The 13424-nt window shown below is 44.0% G+C and overlaps 1 protein-coding gene across 2 annotated transcripts in view; it reads right to left on the reverse strand.

The window, feature by feature from the left end:
* Positions 1 to 13424, reverse strand: part of SNRNP200 (small nuclear ribonucleoprotein U5 subunit 200) — a 1344735-nt gene that overhangs the window by 1096451 nt on the left and 234860 nt on the right. For both annotated transcript variants that reach the window (XM_044084204.1, XM_044084205.1), the window contains one exon: positions 19 to 156. In XM_044084204.1, coding sequence (XP_043940139.1) covers positions 19 to 156 — 138 coding nt within the window. The remainder of the gene's footprint in view (positions 1 to 18; positions 157 to 13424) is intronic.

A 13424-nucleotide genomic window follows, 5' to 3' on the forward strand; every position in this document is an offset into this window, starting at 1 on the left:
CTTGCATGTAGTACTTACAGTTGGAGCACATAGCAGCAGGTTTTGGTCAGTTTCCAAGGCAGCTCTGAACAGCCTGCTCTGGATTCGGTTAAGAGATTTGAATCCATCAAATGCTGCTTGGGCATACTTCGGTAACTTCTCTATGGGAACCATTTGCTAAAACAAACAAAATGAGGTTCAAATAAATGATGACACAATTTATCTTCTTAGAATGATGCAAAAATCCTAGCAGCCTTCTCCGCAAAACAAAAACTTCAATGTCAATCCACAAGTCTTAATACTGATCACCTGTATCCACAACATGACTATATACTACTGGAATTCTTATTTTACATCTCTCCCAAACCTAACAACCTGGGGATTTCATTTAGCAGAACAATGGTAGAGGTTTACAGTTTTAGTCTCATCATTTACAAGCAGAATATCCCTAGCACAATTTTTCTACCATTATTTTACCGCCAAACAATTAAAATAGTATTCAAATATAGATTTCATTGATTTTTGATATCAAAATAGCACAGTTGTCTCTACTTACCTTAAATGTAGAGTTAAGAGTAGCTTCACTGTTGGGAGTAATAACTCCTTGGGTTTTCTTGCTGTGGAAGCCCTTGGCAAGCTCGAACAACAGGGACTTTTAATCTCCCTCCTCTTGGCACTGTGGAAACTCTCCCCTTGGACATCAGGGTAGACACATAGTCAGCCAGCACCACATTTTCAGGTCTCTCTTCCCCATCAGATTTGGAGACCCATTCCAAGCCCTAGACCAAGAGTACCAATCAACCCTACAGTCTCCAGCAGGCAATGTCTGGGTGTCCTCAAAAAGAGAAAACTATAAGGGGAGGGGAGCTACAAAAAGGGAAAAAAAGAGAACAGGAATGTCTACCCTAGTACATAGCTGAACTAACAACTAGACTTGTGGTAAGCAGACAACTGTACTATGTTCAAATTGTTTCACTGTTGTGGTAATAACTCCTTAACTCCACCAAACATACTCAAAACAACTCTCACTTTAACATCACACCAAAAGACAACACCACTATATACCCAACTGAACACACCAAATTGCTAGGAGTGGACATAGACAATAAACTAAAATTTGACATTCACATATCCATGACCATAAAAAAAGTCCACAAAAAACTAGGAGCATTATACAGAAATAAACAATTTCTCACCAAAGCAGCAAAGATTTCAATAGCAAATTCCCACCTTATCTCCACCCTACTTTATGCCTCTCCAGTATATACCAACCTAAGGCAATGTGATCTAAACAAGCTAGAGACCTGCTACAACAAAATCGCCAAATTCGCCACAGGGGCATCCTACCGTAGTCACCACTGTCTCTCACTTGCTGAACTGGGCTGGCTTGAACTCCCTCACCTCCTTCAGTGGTATCAACTCTCACTCGCCCACAAACTAGTAAACCATCCACTAAATGTCCCATCCCTCCAGAATCTACTCCAACCCTATCGCACCACCAGACCACTAAGATCCAGCAACAAAAATCACTTGCAGATCGCTAAAGCCAATAACTCTGCTGGTGAAGCACTATTCTCTTGCGCCATAGCCAAATTATGGAACTCGCTCCCACCCACAATTACCTCCGTACCATCATGCACCAACTTCAGAATTTTATTAAAAGCACACCTAAAAAACATGCTGGCTATGCCCTTGCAACTCCCACTCTAATATCATCCACCCCATCCAACTACTACCGTTCTTTCACATCCACTAACTACCTTGATGATAGCAAGTTCAGATGCTCATAAGCCTAGTACTTATTATACAGCAGGAACTTCTCATTGTTACATTTGTTAATGCCTGTTATGTACTTCACAGATAAAGATTCTAGTTGTCTACTGATGTACTATGTTCTTCATCTGTAAATATGTTGCAAGTCATTTCTATGTTAAATTGTTAATCACTATGTAATCCAATGTAACTACTGTGTTTATTTTACTGTGGAGCTTTTCTCCCCGGGCCTCCGCTGAAAATGGATCCACGTCCAGTCGGACACTCCCGGTCAACAAATTTAAATAAATAAATAAATAAATAAATAAATAAAGAGGCTGAAGACATGGGAAGATGGTGATTTGAAGCTTGGAGGAGGTAAGGATGGCCTAAAGATGCTCTGGAGGAAGAGGATGACAGGCTGTAGTATTAAGTAAAGGTGTGGACTGATGACCAGGTGTCTGCATCCAGTATTTCTCTGGTGGGCACTCCTCCAATGACAGCAGCCGTAGCAGCAGTAGCTCTGGTAGCGGGAGTTCAGCTGTGGAGGGGCAACTCATTATGAGAAAATGCAGCTAGAGATCCATTCAGAATTGGTCTGCCTGCTAACCTGTTCCCTACGTTATTAAGAGCAAAGGCCAGAAAAAAGTTGATCTGACTTCCCGAAATTTTTAGAAGATGAGGATGAAGAAACTTTCCCCTTCCTGAACCAACAGATCTGGTACAAGGGGAAGATGCCAAGGCTGAGCTTGGGAAAGGCTGCAAAGAAGGGGATACCAATGGTGCCTGGGCCATCTGGTGCTATAAGAATAGCCTTTGGTTTTTCTTCCCTTATCTTTAGCAGCACTGGGAAGAAGAGGCAGAGGAGGGAAGGCATAAATTGAGAGTTGTGTCCATGGGAAGGACAAAGTGTCCACTCTTCATGGTTTGCTGTGAAAGGAGAAAAAATCCACTTGAGAAGTGCTCCAATGCTGAGTGATGCGATGGAAAATGATCTTGTTCAGTTGCCACTCGTGAGGATCCAGAACATGTCTGCTCAACTGAATCGCCAAGGAGTTTAGCCTCCCTGGAAGATACTGGCCTATGAGATGTATGCCCATGGAAGCTGCTAAGGACCATAGTCTCATCCTGTGTCTGCACAAAGGGCAAGAGTGAGTCCCCCCCCCCACTTGCTGATGTATCACATGACTGTGGTATTGTCTGTCCTGATCAGAAGAGTCCCAGGGTAGAGTAGGTCCTTGAAAGCCAGCAAGATCTGCTGCACTGCCATCAGTTCTTTTAAGTTTATGTGCAGATGAATCTGTTGAGTGCTCCATGTCCCATGTACACCCCTGCCTTCCAGATGTGCCCCCCATGCATAATCTGAGGTGTCTGTGGTGAGAGTCTGGCTGGCAGGTGGTGGGCAGAAAGGCAGACCCTTGTTCTGAGAACAGGCTGCCGCCCACCAGAGAAACTCCAGTTGTAGACAAGGAATAAGGGGAAGAATCAAGTCTAAGTCTTGTGTGTGTTGACACCAAAGGTTCTTGACATACCATTGAAGTTTTCTCATATACAGCCTTGCATAAGGGAGCATCAGGATACATGAAGCCATGAACCCCAGTGCCTGCAGGAATTGCCTTGCAGAGAGCTGGGTCATGCTTGCCAAGTTCTTGAAATAAGCCGAAACATCTTGTTGTTTGTCTTGAGGGAGGAATACCATCTGGGTGGCTGTATTCAGACTTGCTCCCAGGAAAACACTCTCCCTTGTAGGAACCAACTTTGACTTCTTTTCAATGAGTGTAACCCAAGGAAGTGAGAATGTTCTTCACGAAGTTCAAATCCTTTAACTGTTCTGGGGAGTTTGCTTGAATGAGACAGTCAGCCAGGTAAGGATAAATTTGAATGTTTCTCGGCCTGCAAAAAGCAATGGCTGCCACCAGGCACTTTGTGAAACTCTGGGAGCAGATAAGCCAAAGGGCAGCGCAGAGAATTGGAAGTGTTGCTCCCCAGCCCTGAAATGAAGAAACTGCCTGCAACTTTCCCTTACTGGGATGTGCAGATAAGCCTCCTTGAGATCCAAAGTTACCAGCCATGACTCCTTGTCCAGCATTGGCAGTAACTGTTGGCATCTTGAATTTGGGAATCACCAGAAAAGTGTTTAGAACAGACAGATGCAGAATAGGGTGCCAGGTGGCCCCCTTTTTGGGTACCAGAAAAAGTCTTGAATAAAAACCTAGGCCTGCCTGATTTGCAGGAACTGGCTCTATAGCACCCACAGTCAGTAGAAAAGAAATTTGATCGTCTACCTCTGCCCTGAGAGTTCTGGGTATGTCTGAGTACTCTTGCAGAACAGGGAAGGCATGAAAATAAAACTTGTAACCTTGGTTTACTATGTTGACTACCCATTTGTCATCTGTGATGGTAGACCATACCTCTGCAAACCTTGCTAACCTTCCCCCCAAAGGAAACCCTGGGCCCGCAGAGGTAGGCACAAGAAGGCCGGAGTCATTGAGAATGCTTGCTTTGGGAAGCTGGCTTAGAACTTCCTAATTTAGCAGATTAAGGATGCCATTTTTCAGCCCTTTGAGGGGCAGAAGCCTGCCCTCTGGAAGATCTAAAACCCCTAGGCCTAGAGCGACCCTGCTTGCCAGGATTAGGGCAAGACCAATGCTTGGAAAGATAATGCCTACTAAACTGAGTAGGCTGAACCTGAAGGAAATCTTTTACAGCTTACATAGATTTCGCCTTATCCTCCAACTTTTTCAGTACCTCCTCAGCCTGGTTACCAAAAAGGTTGTCTTTGTGCAAAGGAACATTCAGCAATTTAGATTTTACAGGTTCAGAAAGAGGCTGCTCCCTAAGCCAAGCATGCCTTCTAATAAAGGAACCAGTGGCTGCTGCTCTGCAGGAAGCCTCCAAGGTGTCAAAACCACAATGAAGTGAATGCTTATTAACCAGAGTGGCAGAATTTAGTAAATCTTGTAAGGCTTTGTTCTCCGACATGGAAGGAATATCCCCAAGCTTAGCCTTAATAGTCTCCAAAGTATGCTGCTGATACTTAAGCATGTGAAAAAGACAATTCACAGATCTAATGGCAAAAGCTGCAGAAGTATAGACCTTTTTACCCCACCTGTCCAAGGCCCTAGACTCATTATCCGAAGGTACAGGGTTTCTAGCAATAGTAGCCTTAACACCCTTGGGACCTTGAGAAATAATCTCAGGATCAGCAGTAGGATTTTTAAAAAGAAATTGATGAGAATCAGAAACCCTACAAATACCTATCAGGTTTTCTTGGAGCAGGAGGAACAGAATTAGGAGTTAAACAATTTTCTAAGAAAACATCATCCACAACTTCCAAAACAGGAGGTATAGCCAGAGGTTTATGCTGTGGCAAATCCAAAAAGTCCCGGATCCTCTTCTTAGACGGAGGAAAATCCTGACTCAACCATTTAAAGTGCTCCCTAAGAGTATTCGAAGTATCCCCAAATGAAAAATCTTCTGGAGGGAAGGCAGAAGGGATAGAGTCCCTCATCATCAGAATCCTCAAAGCCAGAAAAAAAGTTGACAATTTCCTTCCTCACCAGCAAAAACACTGGAAACCCCAGAATCTGATTCAAACAAAACATCAGGAGACAATGCCCTAGCTCTCTTAGAAGGGGGGGGGGGGGAATGAGAGCCCTTAAGGGAAAGAAGATCACCAGCCATCTTTACCAACTGGGACTGAGGCACAGGGGGGGGGGGGGGGGCAACGCCCGCTTGTGAGTAGATTTGCAACTGAAAAGTTTGCTAGTAATCTGGAGGGACTCAGGAGACCTAACAACTGCAGAAGTCTGAGCTAAGGTAGTCGGTCTGGCTATGGTCTCATGTCAAAGAGAAGAGGCGTCAGAAGCCGGTGCCTGCATAGCGGCTCCAGACCCATCTGAGGTGGCGACAGGCGGAGGGTCTGAAGACAAAATAGCAGCCTGCGGCATGGAGGACTCCCTAAAAGTCTCGGCAGAGGACTGCAGCTGAAAATCTGCGGGCTGTATGGGCTGTAAAAGCGCCTCACTAGCTACTGCTGGGCCAATGACCAATTTCACCGGTGTGTCGTCAGCAGCTTTAATCCTAGGCCTGTCGCGGTCCTTGTCCCTGCGTTTCCTAGGTATATCCGAAGTCGGGAGACCAGAAGACGACATACTGATGAACTTAGGCCAAACTCCGAAATGCTTACATAAAATCTTAGCTCTACGGTGTATGGTACGCGGGTTGAAGGAAGCACAGAGATCACAGTTAGGGATGTCGTGCTCAAGGTCCAAACAAGTTATACAGTAGGAATGAAAATCACAGTGCAGAATCGGTTTTCCACAGGCAAGACATTTATTGACTTTATCTGACATTTGTTATAGGTTCATAGGTAGATACTGGACTATCTGCCCTAGGGCATTTATAAGCCTAGCCAGAGTGTATTTGGCTTCCGCCTTCCTATTAGATTAGCTACTGTGCCTCTGTAAAGTAGGTCACAGAAGGTACCCTTTAAGATTAGTTTACTGTGCCTCTGTATAGCAGGGACACAGAAGAGATCCCAGGGGTGAATTTGTGATTTCCCATTCACGCGTCCAGATTTCGCTTGAAGAGGGTCAGCGAGGGGCTATGTCTAACATGAATTGGGATTCTATTCCAGAGTGAGGGGAGCCTCTGGGAAATGAATCTGTCCCTCCAGCATGTCCTATTTATTTTTGTGCTGAGGTTTAAGTTCCTGGAGCGTGTAGTTCTAAGGGACTTGGATTTTTTGAGGTGGAGCATGTCCATTAATTCTGGGTTTGACATGGCTTTGTACGTCAGGCATAGATTGCCTCTGAGTAGGCGGTAAGCAACTGAGTAGAGCTGGAGTTTCTTTAATCGAGCTGCATAGGACATCTGTTTGTAGCCCATGATCCTCTTGGTAAGGTACTTTTGGGGTCTCTCCAGTTGCTGCAGGTGTCGGGTAAGGTACATCCCAAAAGAGGCACTGTATTCAATTATGGGCCTGATGAGTGACGAGTAGAGGGGCACAATGACCTCTCTTGATCTAGATGCGAACCCTTTCGTGATAAGGTGGGCTACATAGAAGGTCTTTCTAACCACTTTGGCAATGTGATTATCAAATGAGAGATTACTATCTACGTTGGTCCCCAAATCTCTAATTACTTCTTCCGTACTTAATGGATTACCACCTATGTGGTAATTTGTTGGCACCTTGTTTTTCCCAAAGGGGATGACTATGCACTTTTTAGCATTTAGCTTGAGGCCGTGGTTCTAGCACCAAGCATCCGTCTTTGTGAGACCCTTTTGGAGGATGCTTGTGTCAGCTGGAGAGTTGATTATGGCCCCCAGTTTGCAGTCATCTGCGAACTTTGTCAGCCATAATCCCCCCGTGTTAGCCTGAACCTCAGAGAAGTATATACTGAACAAGAGAGGTCCCAGAACTGAGCCCTGTGGGACGTCACTTGTAACTGGTTTGAATTCAGACATGGCACCTGCGATTCTGACATCCAAAAAGAACCTCCTGCACGAAGGCAAATGCACGGCTCAAACCAATGAGTCAAACAAAGCAAAACGATGGAGCCAGCATACTGTGACCTGCAAAACTTTATTATTGAACAAACAACAAAAACAGACCGGTTTCGGCTGGACAATGTCACAGCCTTCTTCAGTGTAAAGCAATAAATCAATCATTGTTGTTTAAATATACCCCTCTCAAAGCTCATTGGTTCTTGCCTAAAACTGTTCATTATGGCCAGGTGGAAATAATCCACCTAGTCTGACAATCCACTTCTTTTCTTTAGCATTTAAAATGGAATGCCAACCTGTCTTATTGGATCGATTCCCTCTTATAATGTCTATAACCATAAAAGAAAATTTGGCAGTTGTATGTACCAGGTGATGTTTAAAAAGTGCATTATGGACCCTTTTATTCTTAATACTACTAATGTGTTCAGATATACGTAATCTTAGTGGACGAGAGGTTTGTCCAACATAAAAGGAGCCGCAATTACATGTAGCCAAATATACCAGCCAATCACTACTGCAATTAGCAAAAAAATGAAGATCATAGACCACAGCACAGTTTCTGCTGGAGAATTGTTTTGACTTGCATACTTATTGACAATTGGTACAGTGACCACAAGGAAAACAACCCCTCAGTGGTTCCCCAGTCAGTGTGGTCTGAAAAAATTGTGAATCATTATTCATATTACTGCGTTTGTAGTGATTAAAACAGGAACTTAGGTTTTTCCCTTTGCGAAAAAAAAATAAACATCTTTCTGGAATAATACTGGCCACATCATAATCACATTGCAGAATATTCCAGTGTCTATGCACACTTTGAATCAAAGTGCCCGAGTTCCTGGCATAGGTGGTTACAAATCTAATGGGTTGTGGTACGTTGACTGTGTGATCCTTGTAGGTCAGAAGTTCCTGCCTGTCCAATGAATTGACATAATTGCTGGCCTTAAACACATCTCCCATTCTATAGCCCCGGGATTTGAATCTGCTGGTCAAATGCCACTTTTCTTGCTGGAAAGAAGAGTCCTGAGAACAGATACACTTCATTCGAATAAATTGTGATTTTGGAATATTGCGTGCAATATGTGGTGGGTGGAAGCTGGAGGCATGGAGAATGGTGTTGTACTGGGGGTACTTCCTGAATACTGCAGTACCTAATGTATGATCAGGTAAATCTGTTTATTCGTACATCCAAGAAGGTGATGGTATTTAAATCATAATGTACAGTAAACTGTAAACCCCATGTATTGTTGTTCAAATAGGATATAAAATCCATACGTTGGTATTTCTCTCCCTTCCACACCATCCAACAATCGTCCAGATAATGTCTCCAGATGTCAATATATTCAATAAAGACATTGTTTTAGCAATCATAGATAATATGTTTTTCAACATAGGCCATAAATAAATCCGCACATATAGGGGCAAATTCTGACCATGTGGGTTCTATACCTGAGCCAGTTTGCAACCCATCTTGTGATATAGCGGTTGATATTTAAGCTGGTAAGCTTATTTATGATGCCCGAGTGGGGTATTGTGTCGAAGGCTTTTGTGAGGTCCAGGCAGGCTTTGTGGACTACCTTGCCCTCATCTATGGCTTCGGTAACTGTTTCAAAGAAATCAACTAGGTTTAGGAGGCAAGATATGCCCTTAAAGCCGAATTGGGTAGGGTCCAGTGTCTGGAGGCTCCCAATGTCTTTGTTTATGAGTTCCATGATAATACACTCCATAGCTTTACAGACCAGACTAGTCAGGCTTATGGAGCGATAGTTCCCGGGGTCCGTTGTGGCACCACCTTTGTGGAGTGGGACCACTGCAGCTGTACGTCATTCTTTGGGTACATATCCTGTAGTAAGGCTAAGTTTGAACAGTTGACTTATGTGAGGGTTCAGTTCTTCTTGGAGCTCATGTACGACACAGCCTGGGACACCCTCTGGTCCCATAGATGCTGTGTTTTTTGCTTTGGAGAGGGCAGCTTTCTCCTGTGCATCTGTGATGTCAGGGAGGTTACATTCAGTTGGGATAGGCATTTGCTCCTTTGGGGGGAAGGGGGGGGTTTGCGCTGAATCTGTCTGCCAGAATGTTGGCTATGTCTGTAGGTTCGGTATATTTTGTATCATTATGCAACAATTCAGAGCATATCTGGGAGTTTCCACCCATATTCCTGACATAACTAAAGAAAGCCTTGTGATTATCTTTAGTGTCTAGGGCAATTTTTCTTTCGAAACTGGCCTTTGATGATTTTATGAGGGATCAAAGTTTCTTGCTAATACTGATCAGAGATGCCTTCCCTTTTTGGGATTTTGCTCTGTCATGTAGTAGCTTCCTCCTTCTGTTGTATAGCTTATTTATGGCTGGGGTCCACCAGACAGGTCTCCTGTTTTTGGAGGAGTGAGTCTTGGTTTTATTTGGGATAGTACGATCCATGCATTCCTGCAGGTGCTCATAGAATGCATTTGTAAAGGATTCTGCGGATTGGGCTGTACTATCCTCTGGCCCAGGGGCTTTGAAGGATTCCACCTCAGTCTTGAGAAGTGCAAAGTTGGCTTTTGAGAAATTCTTTAGTGATTTCCTTGGCTGGGGGTTGGGACGGGATATGGATGTCCAGGGAAATTTGTTTATGTTCTGATCTTACCAATGAGGGGTTTACCTCTGGTGTAGAGCAGAGTCCCCATGTTGGTGATGACCAGGTCCAATATGTTGTTCCCTCTTGTGGGAGTGGTGACCAGTTGTTCCATCGCGTTAGAGTTTATAAATTCAAGGAACCGTTGGGCGAGGGTGTTTGGGCTTGAGTAGTTTTCCCAGTCAATGTTTGGGTAGTTGAAGTTAAAGGAAGAAAAGAGGGTCCCTAACGGGGTACTTATCTGATGGCATCTTCAACTTCGTAGTCGGAATGCAAAAAGGTAAACGGCTGACCGGCACTAGTGCAAATTGTATCTGCTTCGGGCTCCGTGGCAAGAAAGACTGAGGAAATGGTATCAGCCACCTCCCTTTATACCGGACGTTCTGGCATCATTTTACAGCCGACGTCATATACCAAGGACTCTGGTATTCGGGCCAACTGTGGGCTATCGGGAGCCATATAACGCATATGTTAGGACTGCAACAGTGAAACACGAAGAAGAGCTCTCCTGGGAGGCCTAAGGTAGATGATGATTTAACAAACTGCTTCATCACAGGGTTGTGAAAACAAAGGCAGCTACGTAGGTAGGCAGGCTGAGATAGTGGAGGAATGGATTTTGGTGGAGGAATAAAACCTCTTTCGAGAGAAGTTCTCCCAAGTAGGTTAGTACAAAAGGTAGATTTACAAGTAAAGCAACAAAAGTAAGAGCACTGACAGTACCACAGCTGGGAAATTTATTACAAAAATAAAGAAAAAACAAAACAAAAATTACAATGAATGAATCCTTACAAAACAGTAGTGAGTGCTTTCAGGGATCTAACCCCTTCATTAGACAAAAATCCCATAATTCATTAAATACTGGAGATTAGTCACAGGATGTTTCAAAATTTCAGCTGTACCCAATAAGGACATAGCAATTAGTGCATCAGTACATATTAGCACAGTTATGCAAATAAACAGACCATACACTAAAGGAACTATAGCTAAAGTAAATAAAAAATGTATACGTATATAACCTTGTATGGTGTAAAATGAAAAAGTACAGTTTTGTACCTACCATAAATGTAGATGTCCGAGAGGTATGCATCTGCAGTCCTAACAAATGGGTTGTCCTGGCCTCAGGCAGCCCTTCGGTCGGCCGGATTCCAAAGTCTGGGTCTGGCCTCGGCTGGTGTCGCACTTCACCCGACGTCATAGCTGCAGTTCTTCGGGTATAAAGGCATCAGCCGACGCCATTTTCCTCAGTGTTTCTTGCCCCAGATGCCAGATGCCCTCTAGGAAGGCTAAATTTGGATAAATGCAAATGTTTCCAAACAGAGAGCAAATAGAAATAAACATGTATGTACATATATACAAACAAATACACCATAATAGATTCCCCCAGCTAGCTACAAGATGGGCAAATACCCTAGGAGTACCACAGAGGGAAGGAGGGTGGGTAATCCTGACTACAGATGCATACCTCTCGGACATCTACATTTATGGTAGGTACAAAACTGTACTATGTCCTTCAAGGATGCATCTGCAGTCCTAACAAATGGGTAGAATACCATAGCCAAACTGGGGAGGAGGTCCTAACAAGATTATGGTGTAGTTAAGATCCCTTGCAACACAGCAGTGGCAAAACCTGCTCGGGATCTGGAGTATAAGGGTAGATTATAATGCTTGGCAAATGTATGCACGGAGCTCCAAGTAGCAGCCTCTAAAATGTCTTTTGTAGCCACTCCTCGTAGAAAAGCTGTAGTAGTGGCTGTAGCCCTTGTGGAGTGAGGTCTGATATTTTCTGGAGTTGCCTTTCCATGATAAGAATAACAAAACCTAATGCAATTTCCTATCCATTTAGAGATTGTCTGTTTTGAAATTGCTTTTCCTTCCATTCCTGTGGCATATGCTACCAGAAGCTGGTCAGTTTTTCTATTGTTCTTGGTTCTGTCCAGGTAGTAGCGCAATTGTCTATGCACATCCCAGGTATGCAGCAGTCTTTCTCCCCTGTTCTGTGGGTTGGGGAAGAATGTAGGTAGGTGGATTGCTTGGTTTAAAGATACCCTGGAGACCACCTTTGGCATAAAGGTAGGATTAGTTCTCATGGACACTCTATCCTGATGGAAGATAAGGAAGGGTTGCACTGACATTAATGCCTGTAGTTCAGAAACCCTTCTTGCTGAAGTGATTGCAAGCAGGAAAGCAGTTTTCCATGACAAGTACTGTAATTCTGTTGTTGCTGCTGGTTCAAAAGGGGGAAGTGTCAACTTTTCTAGCACAAAGTTAAAGTCCCATGTAGGCAATGGTGGCTTCCTTGGTGGCTTTACATTTTTGATTCCTCTCAGAAACTGCCTGAGTAGAGGATGAGAGAAGACTGAAGGATCCATGTTGTATTCTGCTGAAATAGCTGATGCATGAATCTTAATGGAAGAGTAAGACAGGCCATTGTGGAAAAGCTCTGCTAAGTATTCCAGGATGTTAGCTATGTTTACCAGTGCTACATTTTGCCCTTTTGCTGCACTCCAAAAGAGAAATCTTTTCCATTTCGCTGAGTAAGTTTTCCTTGTTGAGGGTCTGCGGGCTTCCAAGATAATATCTTTAACCCTTTGAGATAAATCTGGGTTATTTTGTCTTATGCAATGCTCCAAGCAGCTAGCTGCAGTGTTTTCAGGTTCGGATGCAGGGTTTTGAAGTTGTTCTGTGTTAGCAGTAAAGGAACCAGGGGTAGAGGCCATGCGAGTTCCCGAGACATACTCCTCAGTAGTGGGTACCAGTGCTGTCTCGGCCAGTCTGGAGCTATCAGGATGATCCTTGGGTGGTCTTCTTTGATCTTCAATAGCACCTTGTGCATCAAAGGAAGAGGTGGGAATGCATATGCTGTCAGGTTTTTCCAACTGAAAGATAGGGAGTCCACCTTCCAAGCAAGTGGGTGGTATGTCCTTGTGCAGAATTTTTTCAATTGGTGATTGTGTGGGGATGCGAATAAGTCTATCTCTGGTAGTCCCCATTTCCTTGTGATGGATTTGAAGATGTCTGGATGCAGCATCCATTCGTGGGCATCCGTGGTAGTCCTGCTTAAGATGTCTGCTAGTATGTTTTCTTTTCCTGGCACAAATATTGCCTTGAGCTGTATGTTTAGGCTTAGGGCCACATTCCAGAGATCCATTGCCATCCGGCATAGAGGATATGAATGTGTGCCTCCCTGTTTGTTGATATACCACATAACTGTGGTGTTGTCCGTCCTTATCAGCAATTGCCCCTGTTGTAGAAACGGTCTGAATGCTTGAATTGCCAGTTTTACTGCCAGCATCTCATTTTGGTTTATGTGTAGGTTTAGCTGGACTTGAGTCCATAAGCCTTGTATGCACTTGTCCAGCATGTGTGCCCCAACCGAGGTCTGAGGCGTCTGTGGTGATAGTCTGGCTTGGTTGAGGGCTGTGGAAGGGCAGTCCTTTGTTCAATTGACAGGCCTGAGCCCACCATCGGAATTCTTTCTTCAGGCATGGAATTATTGGAATTTGGGTTTCTAGGCTGTGCTTGTGCTGAGACCATAAATTCCTGAGGTACCATTGCAATTTCCTCATAT

Source organism: Protopterus annectens, chromosome 9.part0, assembly GCF_019279795.1.
Source record: "Protopterus annectens isolate FY-2018-M chromosome 9.part0, PAN1.0, whole genome shotgun sequence".
NCBI classification, from domain to species: domain Eukaryota; kingdom Metazoa; phylum Chordata; order Ceratodontiformes; family Protopteridae; genus Protopterus; species Protopterus annectens.